Genomic DNA, 27,887 nt, shown 5'->3' with positions numbered 1-27,887 from the left:
TAAGGGTTTAACTCAAAGTCACAAAAATTCCCCCAAAAGACGACTAAAATTACCCATGCTCTGAAACATGATTTTAATTGACAAATTCTTCATAATCCAGCTATGAGTTTTGTTTTTAGAAAGTATCTTTCTGGAGATTAAAACAGTAATTTGCTTTATTTCCCAATTTTAGAAAAAAAATATTTCAGGAAATGAAGTAACATCCTCATGATTTTATACTAAACCAAATGAAACAGATATAGGTATAGCCCTGGTGACAGACATTTCCAACCCAACAGACCAAGCATGTATCTTTAGATTCTTTCTCCTTGTACTATTTACTCCAAGAAATAGTTATCACTTTTTTCCAAGATTATTTTGTACATATTTGACTTTCAAAACAAGCATGTACGCTTCGAAATTTGACTATTTTATCTATGTAATGTATAATTTAAAAAACAAGACTATTTTACCCTTTCTCCTATTTATTCACATACTAGACAAAATAAAAAAAAGTTCTGCTTCCAACTTTCAAATGATGTCGAGACTTTAAAAGAATTAGTAGTAATAAGAATGCATTCTTTCAAGATCCTGATGAACTCAAAGACTTATATGCTCACCACCAGTCCACTAGGAGCCTCAGTTTAAAAATCACTTGTATTTATATAAGTGTTCATTCTTAGCTATGATTTATTACAGTTGAATTTGGGAAAGACTTCCAGAGATAGCTTTGACAGAATCAATTCTCAATCTTTTCTGTTGCGTCTTACTGTACGGGAAGAAAAGAGGGGAGATCGATGAATACATTCTCAAATATAAATTAGAAACTACAGTTCTTATTTCACTATATCCTGGAGCTTTATACTGAACTACAACTAACATTTTAGTGAAAAAGTTAATTCTATTAAAAATTACATGTGTAAAACACTGAATTTTGGTCATATGGTCTAGAAGCATTAGTGATTTTTAAAAGAGCTAGAGTAACTTAGAAGTCGGAAAAAGTGAATAATGACAATCTTACGATATCAAGAATCGTTATCAATTTGACATTTAACAGTGCACGGTTGTTAATCTATCCCAAAACCCAGGCTATGCTTTCTGTTTAAATGTGTCATTTTGATTTAAAAGACAGAGAAAAGAATAAGATCACTTAAAATCAAAAGCCAGTCTGGAAATAGCTAAAAGGAAGTAGACTGGTTACTAGAGAGATAACTGATCAGAGACTGAGCAGCCTGAAAAGGACAGAACTTTTTCCTTTGAAAAGGGAAAATTCAGGCCCATCAGGGATCCTGTGGGGGAATCATGCAGGTGGTGCGCTTTAAGTTCTAGTTAAGCTTGGTAGGCTCAGTTGTTGGAGCATCGACCCATACACCACAAAGGCTGCGGGGTCAATCCGCAGTCGGGGTGCATACAGGAGGCAACAGATCGATGTTTCTCTTTCTCTCTTTCTCCCACCCCCCCCTCTAAAAATCAATAAACATATCCTTGGGTAAGGATTTAAAAAAAAAAAAAACACACCAAAATAAAAAAGATCAAGTGCAGACCACCCCTTCTAATTATGGTAAGTTACACAGATAAGGAAACCATTTCTTCTTTGTCCAAAGAAAAAGAAACTGGATAGAGAGGTGAGCACACAGAATAATATTGACTCATGATGGTCAAGAATTAAAACCTGAAAGTAAGTTATAAAACAAAGGTTACATGGCAGTGTGCATTTATTTGGAGATTATGTAAGATATTTGCTTATTTTATTAACAGGCTTCATTGCAGTCATCTACCATGTAAAATACAGGCGAGGTTTTAGGAGCTTACACCTAGAAGCACTGAATATACTAAATATTTAAGCAAGATCTGTTTACACCTATCTGGGATTAGGAAGACATCAGTTAGGTCAATAGTGAATCTTAACAGTTTAGGAGTAAAAAGAAACATACCTGGTACCAAATCTTACCCAATGGGCAGTGAGGGGATAGGGCATATATCAGTAATCCATAAATTTTAATTAAAACGTTAAGAGGAGCAATGGTATGTAGCCCAACACTCAGCTTAGAGCCAATAAGAAACCTTCCTACTTGGCTGAAGTCATAATCCAGGGCCTCCTTTACCTCTTTAGCTGGATACTCAATTTGTAGATGTAATAAACAATAAACAGCTTCAGGGAGTCACTCTTCTTGCAAATGTCAACATGTAAAATGACAATGTTTAAAAACATTCCAGTAATGTTCCAGATCACTAAGTTCTGCTCGTAGACACGTGACTTCAGTACGTAAGACTGTTAACAGAGGGTAAATACTAGTAGTCCTTGGGATAAGGTCTCATCATATTAGCAAACAGCACTAGGCTATAAAAGTTGATTGCAGTCAGCTTTCCTGCATTTCTTCTTGGACATGGTGATGATATTATCATCTTTAAAATCCTTGTGGAGCTTTCCCTCTGTTTCATTATGCTGAAAACAATCTCCTTGATTAAAAAAAGTCAGCAAATATGCTATCATTTTACATGGTGTAGCATATAGTAGCTCTTTGGAGATGAATCCGATCTCACTCTTTTAGTGATCTTGGTGCCATTAACGTAAGATTTTTTTATTAGAGATGTCACCAGTCTAGCGTCATGTACGTTAGTCTTTAAACACTCTTTGGCACTGTTGGAAAATTCTGGGTAAATTTAATTCCACCCGTTTTACTCTTTTAGTCTTGGCGTTGGTAATTATTTGAAGTCTACATAAAGAGTAGCACAAGGTTAATTTGCCCCCAGCTAATGTTACTCCAAAATCACTGGACCACATTAAACACAAGGCTCCTTTGACAAGGGATCTGTGATAATAGTTGTCAAGAGATGGACACTTTGAAATCCTTCATTCACTATTTGCACTGATATTAACAGTTGAAAGCCCTTGACTTGCAAGAACTACTATAATAATCCAACTGTAGACACAACCAAGTTTAGGGAAGAGATATGTTCTGCTGGAAGTTTTTTCCTCCTTGAATTACATATATGAAAGCAAATTCAGATGGGGAAGGCTAAGAGAACTTTAAATTGTTATTGGAATGTGATTAAGGGAAAATCACAATCCTTCTGAGCCTTGTTTATTATAATTACTTGGTCTTTAAAAGGAGGACTACTAAAGATTATTATATATTATGAAATTTCACGATTCTAACACAAATCTTTTTTTTCTCATTACCCTTTCCTTAGGTTTTCCCAAAGACTGTGACATGAGATGAGTATCCTTAGTAGTGGGAGTGAAATTTGATGAGAAAAAGCTATGAAAATATTTGTTCCGATAAAACATGACCAGGGGTGAGGTGGCACCAGTATTATAACCTTGCTGCATTTAAATAGGGTCTTTATTTATTTTTAAAAAATACTTAGAGAAAGACAGAATATAAATACAGCATTTATCTTGAACATGTAAATTAATCAGAACACAGCAGGAATAAATACATGGAAAGCCACAGAGATGGCCTGACACTTTTTCCTTTGCTACATCCACTAAGTGGAGAATTTAACTGAAAATTACTATATATGATCCAACAACACACATACACATTCAATCACATGCTCAGAGCTAAGCTTACACTTTACCTTTGCTAAGCAAACCTTTTCTTACATAAAGCCAATCAAATGTCATGAAGACAAAAAGGCCCATTATTGCCATTTCAAAATTATTCAGATGGTTGTTTCTAACATTTTTACCCACTCAGGAAAGGAAGTATCTTAAGGTCTCTTGCCTACAGCTCCTTGTCCCTCCACCTCCTTTTTTGGGAGAGAGTGGGGTATAAAAGTTGCTTGATCCACAACTTAAATACTGCTGTGGAGAAGTGTGGGATATTTTAAGGTGTAACATTCGCCTTTTAGCCAACTGGATAAAACACTGAGTCTAGATGCAGCTACCACCACACAGCCCCAACTAGGAACAAGTCAAAATTCTCAAGAGTTGGAGTGGTCATTTATTCTGCTATTTTAACATTGAGCTAAAGAACAGTGCTGGGCAACTGAACTGTAGACTTTAATTGTATGTTAACATACAACTGTAGCTACTTGTATGTTATGTGAATTTCACTTCAAAAAAATTTTTTTAAGTACTGGTTGTTAAAGGCTTTAGAAATTATACGTGGGGTGAGGTGCTTTGGGGCTGTGCTTTGTAACAGAGCACAAGAGTGGGTCGCAGTACCAAACAGGAGCTGGTACAACAAAACTGCTCTAAGTACAGTATACGTTTGGAGCTTTCAGGAACCTTCAGAATAACTGTAATATGTGAATTGGGCTAAGAACAGTAAGTCAACAGCTACCTTAGGAAGTATGGTTTGAGGAAAATGGGCTTGTTCAACAATTTCTGTGGTTTCGTGGAACTTGTAGGTACTTCAGTCACATTGTCAAGTATCTTAGATTGCTTGGGCTTGCCCTCAGTTCTAGGAACCTAACAGGTGTAAGCCAGATTTCTGTATAACTCAAGGGAAGACAATCTAAACCTCTGTGGAACAGAGTAGATTCTCCTTAATGAATCCTGAATTCTCAAGAGTGATTCTTTAGGAAAAGCTCCTGATTAAAGAAGCTGGAGGTAGCATGCCCAGCAATACCGATAGCAGCAAATGACACGGCAGTAAAGAGATCCACAGAGCAGTGGCTGCTCGCTCCATCAGCATGGCTTCACAAACACCGTATTCTTGAGCAATGACTTGCACTTTGAAGCATTATCATTTTAAAATGTCATACTTGATATCTCAACTGACGTATATGAAACAAGTCCACTGCGTTTAAAATATTTTAGTGTGAGGAAATTGAGGGTGCTTCCAAACAGTGGTCAAATAAGGAGGAAGTATCTCTCTATCTCCATCCCTGTTCCACTGCATCTGCAGAAATTTTACCTAAAGGTCACATCTAGGAATACAAAATATAAGGACCAAGAGTACATTAGTTTAGTAACTTGCAGGTATGCATCTACTCACAATGCACACTCTCTTTTGGGAAAAACTGTTAAAGTATTTTTATAACTAGTTATAAAATTCTTAATCTCTCTCTTCTCTACTCTTCATCAATCTACTGCTTTTAATTCCAGTTTGTTATATAAATGAAGCAGAATGACCTAGTCCAACTAAGAAGAGATACTTTCCCTATGTAGATGGAAAGCTGTTTCTTTCCAATTTGTGTATGAGGTTGGCAGAAACTAGCTCATACAGATACCTGTAACATGGGCTCCTCAACTACCAGAATCATCATATGCCATGTCTACGCCCTCGGTCTAAATCCTTCACGTCATACATGTCTACCAATCCCTCACACTCACTGGGCTTACCTCCACCTGTGCAATCCCATCTCTGCTTTTCCCAAGCCTTCCCCCCTTCACTCTACTTCCACGCCCTCCCACTGTGCTTTGAGAAAGGGATGTTTACTCCATTGAGCAAAGTTTTCCTTTGGATGATCTGGCTTACAAGAAATCTGACCCAGGATTCCCCAGGCAATACCATACTTTCTACAATTCTTTCATACAGTCTAACTTGCTACTCTCAAGAAAGGACTGAAGGGAAAGCAGGTAGAGAAGGGATCACGGGGGTTATGAAAGCTGGCCTTCTTTCCAACCGCCGGCCCTGAAGTTAAGATACCTGCCATCCTTTCCCTGGTTCTCACTCACCGTTCAGCAGAGTGGTCATCACACTAACCACAGTCTCCTAATCTGACATTTCCTTATCAGGACTACACCTGTTCTCTGTCCCTATGAAACCTAGACTCCCTAAACTCTCTTCAACATATTGACACCACTGGTTCTTTCCTGCCTCGCTGGACTCTTCTTGACAAGATTAGGTATTTCAATACTGTCTTCACTTTCTAACCAAACTCTTAATATTTGCTTTGTCCACTCCTGATGCTTTATGCTGAACCAGAGGAAATACAAAAATCATGCACATTTAGACTCTAAAAAGTTTAAAGTCTGATCCATATCTTTACTCAGCAACTTTTTAATTTCTTTCCAGTGTACTTATTCTCACAGGTTAACTTCATTTCTTTACAGGCTCCCAACTCTACTCTTTTGCCTCCATTTGCACACAACATGCATTCAGTAATTACTGATATGAGCCCCTTTACCTAATCTCATTTTCTCTAATCTCACATTCTATTCTCTCCCCTAAATTTCCTGATTGTTCCTACAAATAACAGGGGACGCTCTATCCCATCTCTCTAAAGCTAAACCCATAACCTAACCTCATCTCAGAGGCTTACCTCCTCCAAAGTTACCTACAGAAGTCTGCCCCCCTACTGGACAAGGCTACCTTTTCTTCTGCATTGTCCAGGTCTTCCTCTCAAACTGGTTCTATATGGTCTGCCTGTAAATATTTAGGGACCTCACTTATCTTTAAGCAATGCCTTCTAAGAGCTACCACCCATCTAATCAGCATCTTGTTTCTCTCTTGCCCTTTGCTGCCATAAGTACTCAATGACTGCTGCATCCATATCCTTGACATTTCTTCATGAATCCCAGGAATCTGGTTTCGATCTGTACCTTTTAATGAAAGTTTCACTTTTAAAGGTCACTGGAGACCAAACCAAATGGAAAGTTTTTTTCGTAGGTCCTTTCTGACTTCTAATTCATCATTTCTTCTCCATTCCTATTGCTGTTCTAGTCCAGGCCACATAATCTGCACTGGCCAGCAATGACATACTACAACTGCTTTCTAACTGGTCTTAATTTCAAGCAAAGATATTACCAAATTAATCTTCTTAAAATGCTACCATCAAGTTACATCGTTACCAAAGAAACTACAGTTCTCTACTATTGACCACATCCACATCAAGACTAAACTCTTCCTAGCTTTCAAGGTTTTTGCACACTTAGCCCACCTTCCTATATGACCTGTGTACCTCAGACGAGTCCATCTTCTTACTGTCCTTCCCTTTTTGTCATCTAACTTTCAGCCATCCTTCAAAATAAAAAAGCCCCACACTTTTTACGAAGCTTGCCCTTGAACCAGCTCACAACAACTTTGTTCTCTAACTCCCATTTTTACTTTTGTATCAGCATAGTGTCTGATTAGTTCACTAAACATTTCACGTGTGATACCTGCATATACTACTGACATGTGTTCAGCACAAGGAAACAAATGCAGTTGGTACTCATTCAGATCAAAAGGCTGAGAGGAGAGAGACACAGCACTAAAAGCAGCAGGACTAGCTTGACACTGGATAACTGGTCATATTTTGTAGAAAAAGACATACATACCATGAATAACCCTCTCTATAAGATAATTTTTAAAAAGTACTGTTTTCAATTGTCTGATATCTATCTCTTAGAGTCAATTAGACAGATATGGGGGAAATTCATAATCAAATAAAAAATCTAAAACCTTGCAGCTCAGCATAGGAAAAAATATCTCTGGTTTTCATATACGCGTGAATAACACAGTGGCCTTCATCTTGTAAGATTTCAATGCACCTGCAATTTGTTCCTTTCCCTTGCTTTCTGAGGTAATGCCTCTGTGGGAGTAAGTGGGAGCAGATCCCTATAAACCCGCATCACAGCAGGAGAGAGTTCTGGAAGTCTTGAAGGTACTTGGGATACCATACAAACAGGAACAAGGCCAGTAAAAATGTGCTCACAATGCTTTAAAGTTGTTTTTGTTAAAAGAGCACATATGTAGAGAGCTCCACTTAAGTTGCAGGATACTAAGTAAAGAGTAAAAGACATGAGCACACACGCACATGACTGAGAAAGACTTAAATCAGAATAATGAATGTAGGCCTGCCCCGTTAAGATTTTTGTCACTCCTGCCAAATTGTGTTTAAAATTTTCAAGTATCAGTATTCAATATCCTCCATTGCCACTGTCAGAGCAATAAATAACGAAATGAGTTTGAATTGCTATGGCTGTCCTTGTGGTTAAAATATATCAAGGGCTGGCCTCAGAGAAATAATCTGAAATAAAACTGTTACTAGACTGTTATCCTTGACGATAGGGTCTGTACTTTACATGACCTTGTATCCCTCAAGATCTAGTTCGGATCACTACGCAGAATAGGCACTGAAATATTTCATTAATGCTTTGTTGAAATAAGGGAAGAGTATAAAAAGCACCACCTGGAAAAACAAAATGCAACAGCAGAATGAAAAGGAAAGTATTATTAATCAGAAAACATTTCCTAATGGAATCTTTAAGAAAATAGGCATTTGACATGCATTATATGACTAAAATCATTCAGTCTAGGTGTCTCTTTCCTACAGTGGCACTAAAAGCATTTCAAGACAGAAGTTCCTAACTTTTTTACTTGTCACCAAACCCTTTACAAATCTAATAACTATGGATCTTCTCCCCATAAAGACATGGACAGATGTACATACAAACTCATAACTTTGCAAATATGTCCAAAGAGTTCTGGACTCCAAGTATAATTCATGATTTAAGGAGTACACTAGTCTCCTTTTAAAGGTTAAGTAGGTAACAATATACAAAATCTCCCCTGTGTATGATAGATCAATGATGTAAGAATTTATCAAAAATAATCTGAAGCTTTTCAGAATTTCTCATTCTTTACCATCATCCGGCTTCATTAATTTACTTGCTATGTGAAGCACTGCTTTCTTCTATGTGTGGTACACTTTCTTCTGTGCTTCAGTGTACTTAATCATGACTGTGATTTATTTAAGACTTCACTTTACTTAAAAAACAGTCTATGAAGTATTAAGCAAAACAGTGAGGCTTGTTATTCTTCGGCTTCCAAAATCTTGGAATTACAAAGATAGCTAAAGGATAATCTTTAGCTTTCCATGTGAAAATATATAAATTGAAGGCTAATTGCTTCAGAAGCACTGTCCTGACATATGGTGTGTGCGGAAGTGGGGTGGGAGGAGGCGGCGGCAGGGAAACAGTTCTGGATCCTAGCGAGTTGAGCAAACTACCTGACAATTTTTTGGCACTGGCTAGGAATGAGAAAGGAGTGGGAAAACTACCACAGGAAAGAAGCCTTGTTTAACAGGTGTCTCTCTCAACACAGAGAAGTACAGAGGAGCTAACCACCTCTCATGTCTTTGCAAGAAAATCCAGGAGATGAAAGGCTTGCATTGGAGGCCGGAGAAAGCTGTGTGCTAGCAAGCCTCATTTCAGGGAGCTCAGTCTGTTAACAAAGCCCAGAGCCTTAGCACCACAGGAGACAGTAAGTGGATGTATTTGTCTCTTACAGCAAAAATGAAACCATAATTAACCCATGATCAAAGGTTTCTAGTAAGTCTACAATATTTCATTTGTATTTTCTAAATTTCTTGTAATACTGTCCTAAAACTACTTCCAAAAAAAATTAGAGATTGTCATTTAAAAAGAATTTCACAAAAATTTAAATGGCTAGATAAGTAGCTATTTCTATACCCTCAGTTAACCAAATCAAAGGATATCTACCAACAGATTTTAGTTCACCCAACTATACCTCAGGACAATGCCATTTAACTTGTACTATATCTTATGAAACGTAATCAGACATTATATAGAGAGGTAACCTTGAAAACTCCAACTCCAACATGATATTAAGTATCTCCTCATAAGGTGTTCTATCATTATTTTAAATCTCTATGCTTCCTTTTTTGGTATTCACATTATCCTGTAATACTTTTAACAAATGAAGGCAAATCTTTTAAGTCACACTGTTTTGTGAAAACCACAAGAGGAGCTCTGACTCTCCCCCTTCTTTCCAGCTGCTTGATTTAGGTCATGTTTTCTGAATCAGCTTTTGTCCACTGAATACAACTGAATTCTGCTTATTTTCTTTCATTATCAGTTTTAAAACTATTTCAAGAAACTGTGCATTATCCAAAAATATCACTTCACATTATGTCCTAATAAAGTACTCCACTATTCTCTGTGATTAACTAACATTATCTATGACAATTTACATGGCCTAATTTTAGAGGATCCCCCATCTCTTCTCTTCTATCTTAGTCCCATTCTGGTCAGGAACTTGTAATATAGTTTATTATCACATTTCAATTATTAAACAATGAAATTTTCAAACAGATATCCCACAGAAGTATCGTTTGTTCAAAGGAAAAAGTTACACTACTATGGTTGCTTCTCACATACAATGTTTACCCCATATTCAAGTTTCTGATAAATCAACTGTAAGTTGAAATTCTGTTTCTGAGGCATTTCTTGGTATACTAGGCAGTGCATTAGGAAAGAGATTATATTGCATTTAGTCTATAATGATTATTTTTTTAACCATCTATATATAATTAACAACCATTCAAAAAGAAAGTGCAAATGTGCAAATGAGAGAACAAAAACAGTTTCTAAACATGTAATGCATAATATAGGATATAAATCCATACAACTAAAAACAAATGCTGACAACATCCTTCTGAGCATTAAATGACACCACCAATTTTGTTTTATATGTATTCTTTCTTAAGTATTCAAAGAATGCAATAGACATTAACTTCTTAATTTTCAAATTTTTCATGAGTATATTAGGATATTACCATTTTATCACAAATCTGAAAACAAGGAACTACCATTATTTTTGCATATTTTCAATAATAGAGCCAAAATAAGAACAATTCTAGCTAATCTCATTTGGGATCTTAATTAGTACTACACGTTTATTTGTGAGTTAAAAATAGTATCACTCATGAGAAACAATGCCAAAATTATTATACTAATAAACTGTGTTAAAGGCCTAATGAAGACATACTTTAGCAGCTATGAGGTAACACACTAGTTGTAGGCATGAGGAACGTTTATATTGGCTCTTTTGGGTGTATACATTAAATGCAAAATCAGAAAGGAATCATGCAAAAATCCGGTTGCCCATGCAAGCACCCCAGAGTCTAATCCTCTCCTCTCAGTTCTGTTGTCAGGCCACAGTAGTGTGGAGACTTGTAGGCTGCTGTCCTTGTTGTAATGAATGGGAAGAGGCTGACAGTGGCATGGTCGAAACCTTCACCTCTTCTTCCCCTGTGGAAAAGTCAGTCATGGTCTAGTTACGGGTGACTAGATTTGTTAACAGTCCCTTTAAAAATGATTTCAATATTTGGAATACTGATACATATATAAAATACATGCTTAATGGTTGAAATATGGGTGTGAAACAAGACATAAATTTTAAAGTATAAATTTATCAAGTACCTAGAAAGTAGTTACACTCTAACCACACCCTTAAATTTAATACTATGTCAGATATGAGAACAAATATAATAGATTTGGATTATAAATATACAAAAAGGAAAAAAAAGAGACCAGGAAAGCCATTCTTTTCCAAGTCAATTGGACCCCTTATAAATTTAGATACTGCTAACAATATTATTTTGTGAAAAAATTAAAACCAAATTCACTGAAGTGAAAATGTGATTTTTAAAAGGAAAAAATGACAAGTCTATGTTCTAAAAGCAGAAATTATATTTAGAAAAGAGAAAAAGATATAAATATTAATTTAGCATATTACATATAGAATCTGAAAATTTAATGTGTACTTTTGAAGTAATTAGAAAACAGTAAAATGCTAACAATTCAATGATCCAATTGACTGAAAGCGAGATGACTACTTCTAGGTCAAAGAACTATACATGAAATGAGATAAGTTCTTCTCATTATAATTGATAATTATTTGACTACAAGTGACTTGTTTCACCCAACTCAAAATCCAATCAAGTCACTGTTAAAATAGCTAATTCAGAAACAAAGAAAATTTAAAGAAAAATGCCCCCTCATAAGTAAAATTGAATGAGTAAAAACACACAAAAAAATTCAACCCTAACTATATCTTGAAACAACAATGCTTACAGACTTAAACTTACTATTATTTATTTTTCCAAATAATTTTTAGCATTATGGAATAAAAATATCTTGGCAGAGTTCCTTGAAAAACATATCTGCAAAATTACATTTGGAAAGAGCTTCACTAACAACGAGAGAAAAAGGACTTTCAGTCTTTAAAGTAGGTTATTTCATAGTTTTTCAGTAAATTGGCAAGGATTCTATGAACCCTAAATACATAGCAAGAAAGATGTGAGAACATGGTGCTAATGAGCACTAAGCAAAAGATTAATTTTCATCAAGTCAATAAACTTCATTCTATTTTGCAACTATAGGCCATATCCCTGAGCTGGGCCAATTGTCTCACAAATAAATACTATTGATAAAAAGGGACCTGCAAGTGTGTGAGAGCAAAAATCAATTATTACAGGAAGAAAGCCAAGTTAAGGTACATGCCAGTAATCTTCATTTATAAAGGAGAGCATCAATGTTTGCAGTGGAAAAACATGTCAGTTATTGAATTTGGGACCTGGGTTCTTATCCCAATTCTCTTACTAATTGAATGTGTGACCTTTAACAAATTATTTAACCTTTCTGGAACACAGTTTTGCCATCCCTAAAATGAGGAGTTGGACAAGGTAAGTCCTTTTTAGGACCAGAAAAGTCACTTTTTAAACAAAAGCACCTGGTTCCAAGAATAAAAAAGATCTGAATGGACTTACTATAATTACCACTAATAAAAGTTTCCTCCAAGAATATTTATTTCAAAATTCCTTCTAAACTTAACCAAATGTGCTGCCAAGAAAATGCTGCTAAATAAATTTCAATAAATTTCTCCTAACTGAGGAAATGGAAGCCACATTTCTCTTAAACCTCTGGCAACTGTCCTTCCTACGATAGGTTTCAGATATGTCAATTTTTAATAATTAACAGAAACAAATCAAAACTAAAAATTTAAATATAAATATGTAATAAACATAGATATGGTATCTATATGATATGTAGGTGACTGACATGCCTAAGTATTGGCTCCTGAAGGTCACAGACCCTATTTTGCTCCACATATAGAATGAATAAATATACATGCCTTTTCCATTATTGGATATTGTCTCAGCATATCTTAAAGTGGCTAGTCTCACTGAAACAGTATGCACTATCTATTATCAAGCACCTAATGAAAAATCCACCCTGTGTAAAATACCATGATATTTTTTCACTGCAGGATACAAAGTTGAACCTATTTCAATAGTTCAACTCAAGTACAACTGAGTTACAACTAGGGGCGGGGGAGGCAGACATTGCCTAGGTATTAAATTGCTTCAAATTAGACACAGTTAAGATATACATAGTATTCTAGAATTTTACTTTTTGTTATTTCTAATTATTACTAAAAATTCTAAATCATCTGGCTACAGTTATACAACTCTTCTGTTTTGAGGCTTAGTACATTCAGCTTCCTGAGGTATCTACCAAATATTTACAGGTCGTAAGAGGATTCTGTGTAACTCTTGATAACAATTTTAAATATTTTGGTACCTTAAAACTAAAATTTCTCTAGTCATCAAAGCCTTTAAAATAATCCAATAATAAGTTTATTAAGTCACCATTTAAACACCAAGCAAGTATGCATAGTCAAAATCTGAAAATCTAAAATAACAAACTCTCTCCACCTCCCACAAGAATTTTTTTTCATTTGACTAATAGGAGGACAACTACACTCACAAATAAATGATTACTCATTACCACTGTGGCATTTCCAGAACGCCTACTGGCTTGAAATATTTGGATTAAAACTGCTCTTTTTGTGCTACTGGACAATATGATAACATTAAAATTGGAAGAACAGATAATGGTCATGTAATAAGTCAAAAAAAAGTACACAATGAAGACAGCTTAGAACTAGAGTTCCACAAAGGCATCCTCCTTCCTATCAGATCAAGTCCATGCTGTTTGCCTTGCTGTCTGAGCTGAGCTCCCCATCTTCTCACCCATTTCTCTCTACAATACACAAACCACCTCCTGTTAGAGCAGTTCAATTGCTTAATATCAAGACAGCAACAAATCCTGCCTCTGGGCCTTTATTCAGGCATTCCCATCAACATAAAAGGTCCTTCTCTTTCCCTCCTGCTAACCCAAATCCAAGATATGACCGTACAGATCAACTTCTACTTCTTCAATGAAGCCTCCCCAACAATATAAAATCCATTAATGGCTCTGGGATTCCAGTATCATATAGTTACCACTTTCATACATAATCTTCATTTTATCTCTTCAACTACACTGTAAAGTACCTGGAAACAGAATCCGTATTATCTATTTCTTCTGTATTACCCATATGGTCTAGTTTATTGTTGGGCAAGTAGGAGCCCAAGTATTCACTGTAATTGGTTTAATATTTTATTTTTAAGAGTTTAGAATATTTAGGGGAACATAACTTTAATTTGAATGTTATAATCAGTTATAAGACACACTACTAATAATTAAAACTCCACATTTCTAAATGATTAAAACAAAGCAAAACAAAATTACACTCTAATATGCTGTCTTGAAAGGAAGAATAAAAGGAGTAGCAAAAACTGAACACTTAGTGTTTCCGTGAATATCATACAAAAGAGGATTAAAAATGTCACTCTGGGTCACCTACTAACTACCATATCAAATAAACAAATATCATGAGTCCATTGATGTGCAAACTACTATAGTAAGTGCTATCAAGATGACGTAAATTAACTTCACTGTATCAACTGTTAACTTTCCTATATCAGCTGCCACAAACGATACTCTAACCCCACTTGTCTTAAAAATTTATTGTTGGTCACAAAAAGATTAGAGCCAAAGAATTTTGATGGATCTCTGTAAATTCATCTATCAACCTTGCTAAAATCAAGACAACAAACCCTTGCTGGTAACAGCACATGATGACAATAACGCTGTGCCATGCCGTATCTTAAAGGCTATGACAAAGGATAAAAATAAATTTCATGAATTATATGAGTGAGGGACTATTCTATTCTACTTGAGAAAATCAGAAGAGGAACAAACTCTTCTACCAATCACCTCTAAAGACCAAATTAAATTTTAAAAAACTATTAAGAAGAATGATTCCTTTAGATAGAGAAATCACTTGATCTAAGACTATACGGTACCTTAAAACCCAAAAGTTCTGAAACCTTCAAGGTAACAGTACAAACTAGAAGTATTCTGGCATCACTTATAGAAACTTAATATCCCTCCCCAAATAAAAATGACACACCAAAACAAAAAAATATCTCTCCTTAATTCCTTTTTCACAGAAAATATACTTATGCATGTAGATGTCTGTGAAACATTAATAATCAGAGTTCTCAAATACTTTATTAACATATAGCACAGTTTTGATGTGTGTGTAGGTGTATATCAGTCAAAATAAGTAACTGCCAAAAGTAGTTTGAGTGGCTTTATCCCTCATGCTCTCACTTATTACCATCTTTAAAAAAAATTTTTTTAACCAGTTTACTTTTAAAATGTATAATCAGAATTTTTACCATGGTGTTGGCACCATTAATTTCAGAGCCCATCTTTTTTCTTTTTCTTTTTGTATTTTTATGGCATGTGAAAGTTTGGTAACTATCCTATTAAGTGAAATGATTCCAAGCAGTAACTAGGTATACTCCACCATCCTTATAAAGCTCAATATTACAAGGCATCCACCCAATTAAAACATTTTTAGATTATAAGGACTTTAATTTTTTCCACAGAAATTTCCAAGACTAATGATAAGTACTCTGTTATTCAAAAGCTCCCTCCCTACCCACCCAACAACCCAAAGGCGTGAGTTATTCACAAATTCTCAAGGGCTATAAATGAACCTACCTGCTATAGGGATCCCTCCCAGACCTGTGTTGTGCTGTGGCGGGAGATTCAAGTCCAAGAAATTACTATTTGAGGTGGGGTTTGCTGTGTGGTTCAAGTGCATGATGCTATTGCGTGGAAAGGCCATCCAAGGATAGCGGGCTGCCTGGCCTGGAAAATTGAATGAATTATAAACTGCTCGGTGCTGCTGAAATTGAGGGAACCTCTGTGGCAAGACTGAAAAGGTACTATTGAGAGAGTTGGCATTTGTAGGTGCAGCAGGATGCAGGAATCCAGAGCCCGGACCTTTGGCGGTTGTAGTGTGTGAAGAGGAGTTCTGAAGAGATGTGGGTGAAAGGGAAGGCTGGTCTTGGACTGACAGTTCCTTTTCAATCAGGTCTGCTAAGGCTTTTCGAGTGACATCAAAGGGATCAAAACCCAAGTCATCCTCTGGTTGTTTAGAAGAACCAAAACCAAATGCTGCTTGCCAGTCTGTAGAGGATGATACTGGAATTGTTTCTGTTGGGGACAAAATTAGTGATGAATTTAAAATATACAGCTCACCTTCATACTTCATAAGTATCCATACTAGTGAAAGTTAAACATCACATTACAAGATAAAGGCAAATATACATAAAATATTATTTCTTAGCACATTAAGATTTGTAAAATCACAAAAGACCTCATATACTTCTAACTTCAAAAACTCTGAATGATACAGACTGATTGTGCTAATGAAAAAAAGAGTACTTGAAGTCCAAATTATACTCTCAGCCATTCATAAGCAAAACCCAGAATAAGTCACTTAAATGAAATAATAAATATAACAGAACTTATTAGTAATGTATACATTTTAAAATGTTTTTATTAAAGACAAAGTATAATTTGCTCCACTGATAATAAATGCTATTCACATTAATAAGAGAACGTATAATAAAACAAAAATGAAAATGGCTCAAAAATGCCACAATATAAATTTTAATATAAACATGTCTTTTGTCAGCTGGGGGAAAAAATTTTAAATTTAACTATACAAACACAAATCTGATTAAAAATGTAAGCCCTTAATACTTCCTAGAGGAATAAATGTTTTACTATTGGAAAATATGATCTATCCATTTATTTCTGGAGAAATATATTAACACAGAACTAACTTCCGGTCATAAAACAACTTCTCTAACCACCCAATTCCAAGCAGTTTATTTAAATGTTGACATTTTTATGAAAAAGGAAGTGGATGGAAAAAGATAAAAGCACATCCAGCAGGGTTCTCATTTTAGTCTGAGTGTAACTATTAACACGCGATAGTACTGCTACATACCTGATGTGAAGAGGCTCTGTGGCTCTGGTGCTGTAGGCCAGTCACTAGATGTCTGTGGGGAGCTGGGGAAAGGAGGAAGCCCACTTGGAATAGGGTTGGGATGGCGAAAGTTATCTGAGAATAACGACTGTGACTCAGTTACTGCCCCTTCAAAAGGAGAGCGTGCACTGTGATTGGATGAATTGATGGGGATGACTGGGTTAGATTTTGATAAACCAGGTGGTGGTGAAGGTGTATTACTGTTAGATATCTAAATAAAATAGGAAAAGAAAAGAATAATCAATATAAGTTTATACATTTTAACAAGCCACAATTAAAACAACTTGCAACAAAAGATATTAGAATGGTGGTCTTCAGACTGGGATACTTGAAGACTATTATGAAAGCACAAATTTTCAAAAATATCCATCAACTTGCATAAGTACTCTTTTCTAAAACTGAACGTCCTGAAAAGACTAATCCAGTCTCCTCTCATTCTACAACCTAACTTCTCTCACTTCACAGAGAAAAGAATACTTTTCAGTCTCTGGAACCTAACTATAATATTTAGTACAACAGTGAAAACTTTCTGGGAGCCAAAAAAAATTTATTAGAAATATTCAGGTTGGTGATGACAAAGTGACCAACTCCAATGACTTGAGTCTTTTACAAACTAGGTGATTCCCAATACATTAGTTTTGAAAAAAATGAAAAGAAGATCTAATCAAGCTATTTCTAAATACATCATTAAAAATAGTTTTTATAATAAATCTTTATATGATTTTTAGGCATTTAATTCAGAAGGAGTTAAAAAATTTGAGTGAACGCTGGTCGGTGTTGCTCAATGGTTAGAGCATTGGCCTGACCATCTAAGGGCTGCAGGTTCGATTCCCAGTCAAGGGCACATACCTGGGTTGCAGGTTCAACCCCGGCCCATGACTGTGTGCAGGAGGCAACCAATTGATGTTTCTCTGTTTATCTCTCTTTCTCTTCCTCTCCTCCCCTCCTCCCATTCTTTCTAAAAATCAATGGAAAAAATATCCTCAGGTGAGGATTTACTCAAAACAAGAGTGAGACTGACATAATATTATTTCTTCCATCTCTAATTTATACGAACAAGATATCTTAGCATTTACATATAAAAAGATGAAAACATGACTATGACTGCTGATGCTGAAACTTGAACCGAAAAGTAATATTCATCTACAGGTACATGAAAACTAATTTTAAAATGGCCCTATCTCAACAAGAGATGAATTTCCAACATAATTTTAGAGTTTAATAACTAATTGTTGTCAAAATCTATACTTACATAAGTTGCTTTGATCAATTCAAAATAATATTTCCTTTGTAATTTTTTAAACTCATTATTAAAAAATCTTAAAATGTTAACCTAAAATACACAAAGAGGGGCATATAGATTTTCAAATTCTTTTATGGAATTTGAGAGCAAATATTTTGGAAAATCAGTGTATTTCAGATCTCTACATTTCTCACAATCACTGTGGAAGAAAACTACATTGTTTTTAACCAATGTAAGAAAGTGTGCAGAAACTTAACCAGTGAAAAACTAGCAACTGGACGAGAGGATACAAGCATGTTCTAAAGATCAGGACCTCATTCGGTATCACTGTGGGGGCAACTCTGAACTTAACTATTTGGTTTATTATTTCAAATCCCATAATCATTTTGAGGAAGGAGAAAAGCTGTTGGGATCAAGTAAACTGAGAGAAGTAGAAAATAAAGTTGACAGCAAGGGACAGGGGAGCATATGGCATAGGAAAAACTCTTAAAACCAGGAATATAGAAGGCATAGTCTGGGGCCGTTTCATGTAGGGTCAAGAAGACGAATAGCAGACCCTAAGGACACTAATATATTGCCACACAGTACAATAACATATGGTCATAATGATAATTCTGAATCATTATGAAAGGGTTAAATTATGCTCCATGGATTCTGTAGGGGAAAAGAAGGCTAATTAAAATACATTTAACAGAGCTGTCCACTAAAAGTGTTTCAAAATTGTTTAAAATTTAAAGTATTTTTCACTATCTAGAAAATTCACTTACACAGAATGCCCTGTTTTTTTGGGAGGGGGGCAGATAAATGAAAAGATACAGTATCAAAATCTTACCTGCTGGGAATTATCTCCATTCCCTATACTGAGAGAATCTGAAGGTTTGTCTATGGGGCTGTAAAAAGAAAACAAACTGAATAAAATCAGAGTAAAATCATTCTTCCACAATAAAAACAAACTTCTTAAAAGCCATAAAAATAGACATCTTATCCTCTTAACATTTACCGAAGCATTATGATGTAAGATATTAGGTTGATATTAAGGATACAAAGAAGTATAATAAGATAAAATCCCTAACTCTGAGCAACTTACATTCTAATTAGGCTCTCCAAAAACAGTAGCTAGCTTATTTATTTATTTATTTACTTACTGAAACAATAGCTTATTTAAAAAGTACTACTTAAAATGGATACTACTCCAAGTAATAGATTAAAAGTCTAATCAATTATTTAGTTTTGTGCACATAATTAATATATTCCCCATTAAACTTCTTAAAACAATACCCATTCTTCTAGGTGTTTGACAGGGGGCATAAAGTTATTAGAATGTTCTCTATAGGTTCTTAAGAGCAATACACTTAATACTTCAATATCCTAATCATAACCCTGCAGAAGGCATGTGCATATGTGTACACAAACACACACACCAAGACTACTAGAAACAAGCTTTTTTCCTAACAATTGGCTGCTTTAAAAAACACATTAAAACTTGATTTCCAGATAGGGAAAATTCTGTACCACAGTAAAGTACAGAATCACTAACTTCAAGTCCATTTTAACTTGTCTAACTTAAAACAAAACCTTTATAAGCATTACAACACCGACACAGCACTGACATAGAACTAGCAAGCCCTTTCTACAACCAACTTTATTTAGCACATGAACAAGAGATAAGTATTAGTAACCCAAATACAAATACTTATTTCTGACAACTAGAGCAAAAACCAAATTAAGATTCTACATTTCTCAAAATTATTTTACTGCCTGAAAATACATACAAAGTCACCTTACAGACAACTTACTGGTACCACATTTAACTGGTCTAAAAAAAATTTAACAAGGGCTATTACCCAACCTGGATACCAAGAGTACCTTCTGCAGAAACAATACCAGATGCTCTAAAATTTCACAGATAGGTCTGAAATTTACATGAAGGGTATCTTTACTTCTTATTATTCACAAAATATCAATAAATCAATTCATGTTTATTAAGTCAGTGGGTAATTACAAATAATTTTAAGACATATTTGGGGCAACAACACTAGTGTACACAAACATCAGCCAGTGCCAACTGTTAACTGAATTGTTTAATCAATAAATGCTATAGGTCTTCAGAAGTGAAGCTACCACAAGTGGGATATTTCCTAGGGGAGTTTAAATTTAGAGCTGGGAGAAGGTTAAGTAATTAATTTAGCTAATGTAGGATGATTTTAACAATGGGAGGTAAGGACAGAAAGAAGGACATAGGCCAGACACTAGAGGCCAATGGAAATTTTTGAGCACAGAAATGATATAAATAAAGCAGTGTTTTAGAAAGATAAATTTGGTGGTAACATGAAGAACAGATAACCATAATACACATATTCTGAGATAAACCTGCAATACTTTTTAAAAAATTTATGCGGTAAAATATACTTAACATAAAATTTACCATCTTAGATTAAAAAAAAAAAATCCATTGATTTCAGAGCGAGGAAGGGAGAGGGAGAGAGACAGAAAGATCAATGATGAAAATCATCAACCAGCTGCCTTCTGCATATCCCCCTACTGGGGATCGAGTCCACAACGCGGGCATGTCCCCTGACCGAGAATCGAACCGTGATTATAATGTCTCAATGTGTGTCTCTCAGTTCGTCTTAGAATTCATTAAGTTTCTTGGATGTTTATATTCAAGTCTTTCATCAAATTTGTGATGTTTTCAGCCATTTTTTCTTCAAATAGCCTCTCTGCACCTTTTTCTTTTCTCCTTCTAAAACTTGGAGAATGCTGGTCAACTTGAGGATGTCCGACAGATCCCTTAGCCTCTGTTCACTTTTCTTCAATCTTTTTTGTGTTCCTCAGACTCGATAATATTCATTGTCCTATCTTCAAGTTTGCTAATTCTTTCTCCTGCCTGTTCTAATCTGCCTTTGACCCTTCTAGTGAATTTTTCATTTTAATTATCATACTTTTCAGCTCTAGAATTTCTTTCTGGTTTCTTTTTAGGTTTTACACCTCTTTTATTTATGTTTCCATTTTGTTCATACATCATTTTACTGCCTTTCTTCACATCTTCATTTAGTTCTTTAAGATTTTTAAAGAGGTTTTAAAATCAAATGATTTCGCTTATATGTGGAATCTAAAGAACTTAATAAACTGATGAACAGAATAGATTCAATGACACGGAAGCATAGATGAGACTGATGAATGTCAAGAGGGATGGAGGAGGGTGGATGGGTGGAGGGGGAGAGAGTAACCAAAGAATTTATGTGCATATATACACAACCCAAGGACACGGACAATGGTGGGGAGAGGGACTGGGGAGGAGGAAGGAACGGGGTGGAACGGGTCATTGGGGAGAAAAAGGGCCATCTGTAATATTTTAAACAATAATAAAACTTAAAAATATATATATATTGGTTTACTGTGTCATTCTTTTTCAGAAAGAGTTTCTGTTGATTTTGTTTTCTTTTGAATAGGCAATATTTTTCTGTTTCTTTGTATGACTTGTGATTTTGTTGTCACTGCTGTTGAACACTGTCAATTTGAATCTAGTAACATGGCCCCTTTGGAAATCAGATTCCCCCTTCCCCAATGTTTGCTTTTTGGTTATTGGGTTTTGTTTGTTTTATTGTTGTAGGCTGTCTCTGTGCTGAGGATCAGTCTTAGGTATAAACTTAAGATCTTCTCAGGTCCTTTCTGAACTTTCCCTGAACATACAAGTCACTTTCTAATTTCCCCTGTATGCAGTTCTTTTAATGTCCTAATCTTTAATGCCTGGCTCCCAAAAGGGGAAAAAATAAAAATTGAAAAGGGATGGGGGACATCAGTCCTATAAATCCCCTGGGAAATCATTTCAGCCAGAGGGAGAGGAACTTGCAAGAGTGGGGGAGGTGCAACAATGGTTGCCTGACTCTTTGTCCACACCTCTGTGATCAGAAGCAGTACTCAGCAGTCAGAGCAGAGAACCTCAATATTTGGGGAACAGGGTCCTTTTTGCCCATCCTGGTTCCCGCAAGCTATGTGCAAGGTGCTACAGAAACATGTGTATAGCTGACTGTCAAGCTGCTACTGTGCTAAGAGCCGAAATTAACCAAAATTAACTACCGAGTCTTTTCCTGGAAGTTGCAAGCCTTCAATAGACTTCAAAGTTCCAAAATAGTTACACCAGCCCGGCCGGGCGTGGCTCAGCGGTTAAGCGTCGACCTAGGATCCAGGCGATCAGGGTTCGATTCCCGGTCAGGGCACATGCCCAAGTTGTGGGCTGCAGCCGATCAATGACTCTCTCATCATTAATGTTTCTCTCTCTCTCTCCCTCTCCTTTCCTCTCTGTGAAATCAATAAAAATATATTTTTTTAAAAAATAAAAAAAATAGTTACACCACACAGATTCTGCCAGTAGAGTTATTGTCCAGGTAGAAGACAGATTCTTGCTGCTACCTACTACACCACCTTCCCCAAACTTGCACTGTTCTTATAATATGGGAACGAGAGCTAAAAGTTGAGAGGAAGCAGTACAAATAGACACAAAAAGATGAAAGTAAGACATTACAAGCAAAGAATCTTGGTTCACCTTCCCAACCACCACTCTCAAAGGGCACTAAATAATAATTTTCAATATAATTGAGGTTAGTCTTGTTAACGTCAAGGGCAATATATGAAAATATTACATTTAGGATGAATCTTAAGAAGGTTTATGAATTACAACTAATTAGAATAACATTATCCTGTCCACCATGCCAGCTAATTTTATTTTTTATTTACTTATTTTTAAATGTTTTTATTGATTTCAGAGAGAGGAAAGGAGAGGGAGAGAGAGATAGAAACATCAAACCAGGGACCTCTTGGTGCATGGGACAATGCTCAACCACTGAGCCACACAGCTGTAGCTACCAGCTGTAGTTTTATAAGCAGTTTTTTTACACTTTACCTGGGAAAATTTATCAAAGATGCTTAAAAATTTATAGATAATTGTCATCAATCCAAAGAGAACTGTTCAAAAACTGGGATTGGGGTAAGATATCAGTAAGCTTATGTTCCACCAAGTTTTAGTATATTCTTCAATTTATTTTAAGAATAATTAGGAAGCTCACTGTAAAAGTGGAAAATAAATACATGAAAATGCATGTATAACCCTAAGAAAAAGTATATTTACAAATTCCAATGCCAATAAATGTGAACTCCTTGGATCTGTAATGGGTGGACAGAATGTAGATATCCCAAGGCTACCACCAACAGGTCAAAGTTCTTACAACTACCTTGCCGTCAGATGTCAAACTTGCTTCCTCAACAAACTCTGTGTCTGCTTAAACTGTGATCCTATTTACAAATTGGTTGTTTTACATTTAACATCCACCCATTATCATGCCAAGAAAGTTCAGAAGGGAAGACTGGGTACACAAAGATAAATTGCACATGGCTTTTTTATTTAAAACAAACCAAAAAATCTACAAGTTTCCTTTTCTTCCCTCTCTGCTCCCTGCTCCCTTCTCCTCAGGTCAGCATGAAGTTTTATTGGCCACTTCTGCTCAGAAAGGCCTCTTTCTGAACAGGGATGTTTCTCTAACATACCAGGCATGAAATAGCCACATGCACAGGCACACCTAGAAGATACTGAAGGTTCGGTTTCAGACCACCATAATAAAGCAAGTCAACCTGTTTGCTGGGAAAGGGCCTTGCCTTCAATTTAAAAAAATAAGCAAACAAAATAGCTGAGAAGTACAATAAAGTGGAATGCAATAAAATGAGGGGTGCTTGTACAGAGCCTTTCATTTGCACCTCAGGTTACACTAGAAGCACATCTTAGAGCAATGGCAGTTGTTTCCTGGGACTGGCTCTAGAACAGGTCCAGCTTCAGTTCTGGTGCCAGGTTTGGCTCTGGCCCTCTTTGTGATACCGTGCCTAGTGTGGGCTCCAGTCCTGGCCCCAGATCCAGCCCTGCCTCAAGCAGTGGTTCTAATTCTAGGCCTAGCTCTGGCTCTGGTGCTAGCCCCAGCTCCAGTTCTAATAACTTCAGGTCTGGCTCCAGCTTAAGCTCCAGTGGTTGTTGCAGCTCATCCACCTGTGTGTTCAGAACCACGATGAGCCTATGTTTTGGGTATTTCCTCCATTCCTGGAGACTAACTATCTCTTGGTAGTGGCACCCAGAAGCCTCATCCCAGGGGATTTGGAGGTAGAGGAAGCACAGCAGGTTCTCAGCTATGTTCTCCTTCAGTGAGCAGCTGGTAGTGGCGGATGCTCTGTCAGTGTGACTGCAGCATCTCTTCGGTGCAGGGCTGCACAGAGCAGATGGAACCTCATCACCGTCTTGGTGTTCTCCCTTCTGGTGATCCACTGAGGCACAACAGGCACCAGAAATGGTCTCTTCAGCAGCTGGTGCTCTTTGCTCTGGTTCACAAAGCCCATGATGTGTCCATCATTCCAGAGATCCTTTAGGTGGTCATGTACCAGGTTCAAAATTTTGTCTAGCCATGTCCAGAACAGTATTTTGCCTGGGGGGGGCTCTCTCACTTAATGAAGTCACCCCAGGACAACAATGAGCACTAGATTCTAGAGTTCTGCCCAAACAGCTTATCCCTCAGCTTGCTCAGCTGCTCCAGGTCAAGGGCTTGGCCAACGTAGTAAGACTGCCAACTGAGAGCAGGGCCCAGCAGAGTCTAGGAAGACTTTTTTTTGGGGGGGGCGGGGGTTTGAAAAAGAGGTGCTGATTCTGGGGCTTTGAGCTGAGCAGACTGAACCAGAGAACTGAGGCCCAGACAAATGAGAGTAAGTTCATCTTAGAAATAAAAATAATAACCACATGGAGAATGTCTATTTTCAGCTCCTGCTTCAGTCCCTGGTAGGTGTATCCAACCATGAAGCTAATAATATGCAGTTTCTCTGTCACACCTAGTAGCCCCAATGCTGCCCTTTCCAAATCACCTGAACATTGCTCAGTGAGGTAGCCCAAGTCCCAAATTAAGCCCCGACTCTGCCCTTTTTTATCAATGTTTTCTGGTTTGAAGTCAGAATGCTGAACTTCTGGAAACCTTGTAATGACAGTCTCTTGTCAATGGGGATTTCTGTAGACAGTGATCCCACTGTCTTCTTGGAATCTCAGCGTGGCCTCCTTTGTACAGTAAACTTCCTCCCAGTCTTGAGGTTGAGGGGTCGATGGAGAGTTAAGGGCAAACAGGGCTGGGTTCCTACCACAAAGGCTTTGCAAAGCAGACACTATAGCAATTCTGTGACCTAGGCCTTTTGTAGCTCCATCCTTTTGGTCAGAGGGTCATCCTGATAGCTAACCAGGTGATTTAATCCCTTAAGCAGCTGATGCAAGTGAAACAACAGTTTTGCTCCAGCTGTGAACCACTTCTCCAGCTATTCCAACCGTGGTCCAGGCAGTTCCAAAGCAGGCATTTTGCTGCTAGACTTTCCATGGCTCCAACTTAGGCAGCACTTGCTCAATTAGGGTGGTTAATTGGACTAGCAGTGCATTAGAAGCAGCCAGAACCTCCTTTTTCCTTTTGTCCAGTTCACTGAGTCTCCCATAGAAGTTGCTGTTCTTTGGTTCATAGGGGTTCAAAGCGGATATCCACACTGGGGTCTGGGTCTTATATCAAAGGCAGAAGACATCCTGATCATCTTTCAGTTAGCTGATGGATTTTACCAGCTTTTCCATCTTAGCCCTCAATTCCAGGATCCAGGATTCAATCTTATGTTGCCAGCTCTCCACAGGTGTTTCAAGGCCTGGTTCTGCTTGCTTGACTGAGCCCTTTGAGCCTGGATCAGAATTAAAGAGATTAAAGATCATCTCAGCCAATTGGGTAGGACCCTGGGGAAAGGTCTGAACATCCTGATAAAATTTTCACAAGTTGTGCTGTAGCAACAAGCACTTGGGTCCTGGCTACAGCAGCCATACTCATAGTTCAGTTGGTAAAAGAAGTGGAAGAACAGCACGTTAGTCTTGGAGTTATTGTTGCCCAGTACAGTCTCCTGGCCAGTTCTGGTCTTCAATCCAGATTGCCAAGTAACAATCAAATGTCCACCAGCAGGAGGCTATTTGATCCTGAAATGGGCTGTCAAGATTCTGCAGAATCTCCCATTGTACCATTTGGGGTCTGAGTTTGGCTAAGTACTCAATCCCCACTCCCTTTAGTGGCTCTGGTCACAGCTTCTAGTCCCCAGAGGGAGTTCCAGCACCAGGGCCTCCAGCCCTACCTTGGCTTCAGACCCTCTGACCCACCCCCACGTAGCAAACTTGAAAGGGTGACTGAACGCCAGAGCTAGACATTCCCAGCCAGATGTACCAACACTGACTGCCACTCAGCTCAGACTTTTATCAATCTCTCTTTGCCACATTGAAAAAATAGTTTACATTTTCAAGCAAAATTTTGTTGTTCATTCCATTTTCAACAGGAAAGATTACCAACCATTTGCATAGCACAAAACAGTGGGGCACCGGTTGCCTAGTAAGGGAAAAAACCTAGAAGGGTGCTGAAAAGTTGAAGTATATTAATTTTGTTCTCTTGGACAAAAGCAAAGAAAAGCAGACAATATAAACTGAACTAAATAAGAGAGAGGCAAAAATAGGTTGACACTCATCTTTGAAAGGGCTACAAGCTGGAAGACCACCTATACCTATAGTTCACTCAAATACTGCCAACTCATGTGCTGAGAGAAAGCAAAATCAAGACACCTGAAGACACAGTGATTAAAAATCACTGAATTTAAGTGGGACTGAAAAGTTTTAATAGGTAGTTTTGTCTCATAACACAATCAAGACATTCATTCCAGAAGGTAATGATGTGTGTCTAAATCTCTGCAGATAAAAATTCCTAAACATGTTTTCATACAATCTCACTAATTTTTTTTAAGTTCTAGCTCTAAATAGTTCTGAAATGATGATGAGATTACAGATTTCTCAGGAGTAAATATTTTTCAATTAACCCAACAGTCAGAATCCAGTGCTGTGAAGCTCTTCAAAAAATAAATACACATGTTTATATTTATTTAATTAAAGTATAAAGTGCATTTCCAGGTTCTATCCCTGGAGATTCTAATTCAATTGGTCTAAATCGAGATGCCTGATATCCGATGATCACTGCACTAGAGGAAGTGAAGAGGAACATGGTGAAAATAAATCTATCAAATCAAGTTTCCTCAAAGTCTCTGAATTTATTACATTTCAGAGCTAGAAGGATCATTAATATCAAATTTAAATACTTTGTTTTATAGGTAAAGAAATAAAAATTCACAACTATCTGCAAGTAGGCAGTCTGACACAACTGTGCCTCCATTTGGATCTTTAGATACTTGGCCAACTTTGCTGGCTTCTAACTTACCCAAAGTCTTCAGTTGGTGAACAAATGGTGTCTCAATCTAAATGAAGGTATTTCAAGCCCCAAACTTAAAAACAAAATACCCAGTCCTTAAATATCACTACTGTACAGCTTTTTCACTTCCCACTCTCCAAGTAACTTATTAATATAGAAAAACCATCAATACTCAATCTGACAGATATACTTTCAAATTCATAATAATGGGGGGAAAGAGGAAAATGACAAATTCCTTTTTAGGATTTATTGTTCACTTAAGTGAGACAGGAATAAAGAGAGAGTGGGATTAGTAGCTTTGGTACTCTCAATATTTGTACTCTGGCTTAATAAGAAATAATAGAAAACTACATTATAAGTTTAGTGTCAGTGTACAAGGTTCCAGGTTTTGCTTTCTTGGAATTCTTCTATAACTGCTCCTCACTACATAGAAATGCCAAGAAAAGAGGGAAAGGA

General features: G+C 36.7%; 1 protein-coding gene and 1 pseudogene across 7 annotated transcripts in view; both read right to left on the bottom strand.

Moving 5' to 3' along the window:
• The window catches only part of CNOT4 (CCR4-NOT transcription complex subunit 4), a 127,894-nt gene that overhangs the window by 14,687 nt on the left and 85,320 nt on the right, over positions 1-27,887 (bottom strand). For 4 of the 6 annotated variants that reach the window (XM_081146619.1, XM_081146621.1, XM_081146618.1 and 1 more), the window contains exons 8-10: positions 18,977-19,034; positions 16,863-17,112; positions 15,563-16,060 (exon numbers count right to left, since the gene is read on the bottom strand). In XM_081146619.1, coding sequence (XP_081002745.1) covers positions 15,563-16,060; positions 16,863-17,112; positions 18,977-19,034 — 806 coding nt within the window. Of the gene's footprint in view, positions 1-9,230; positions 10,913-15,562; positions 16,061-16,862; positions 17,113-18,976; positions 19,035-27,887 lie in introns of those variants that run through there. The other 2 variants (XM_081146623.1, XM_081146622.1) reach the window with 2 other exon arrangements.
• On the bottom strand, positions 23,954-26,209 carry LOC308561982 (signal transducer and activator of transcription 2 pseudogene; annotated as a pseudogene). The gene has a single exon. The product of its transcript is annotated as a signal transducer and activator of transcription 2 pseudogene (transcript).

The sequence above is a fragment of the Miniopterus schreibersii genome (assembly GCF_964146895.1).
Source record: "Miniopterus schreibersii genome assembly, chromosome: 9".
NCBI classification, from domain to species: Eukaryota; Metazoa; Chordata; class Mammalia; order Chiroptera; family Miniopteridae; genus Miniopterus; species Miniopterus schreibersii.
The sequence above is the reverse complement of the archived record's forward strand: the minus strand, read 5'-3'. Positions and strand labels throughout refer to the sequence as shown.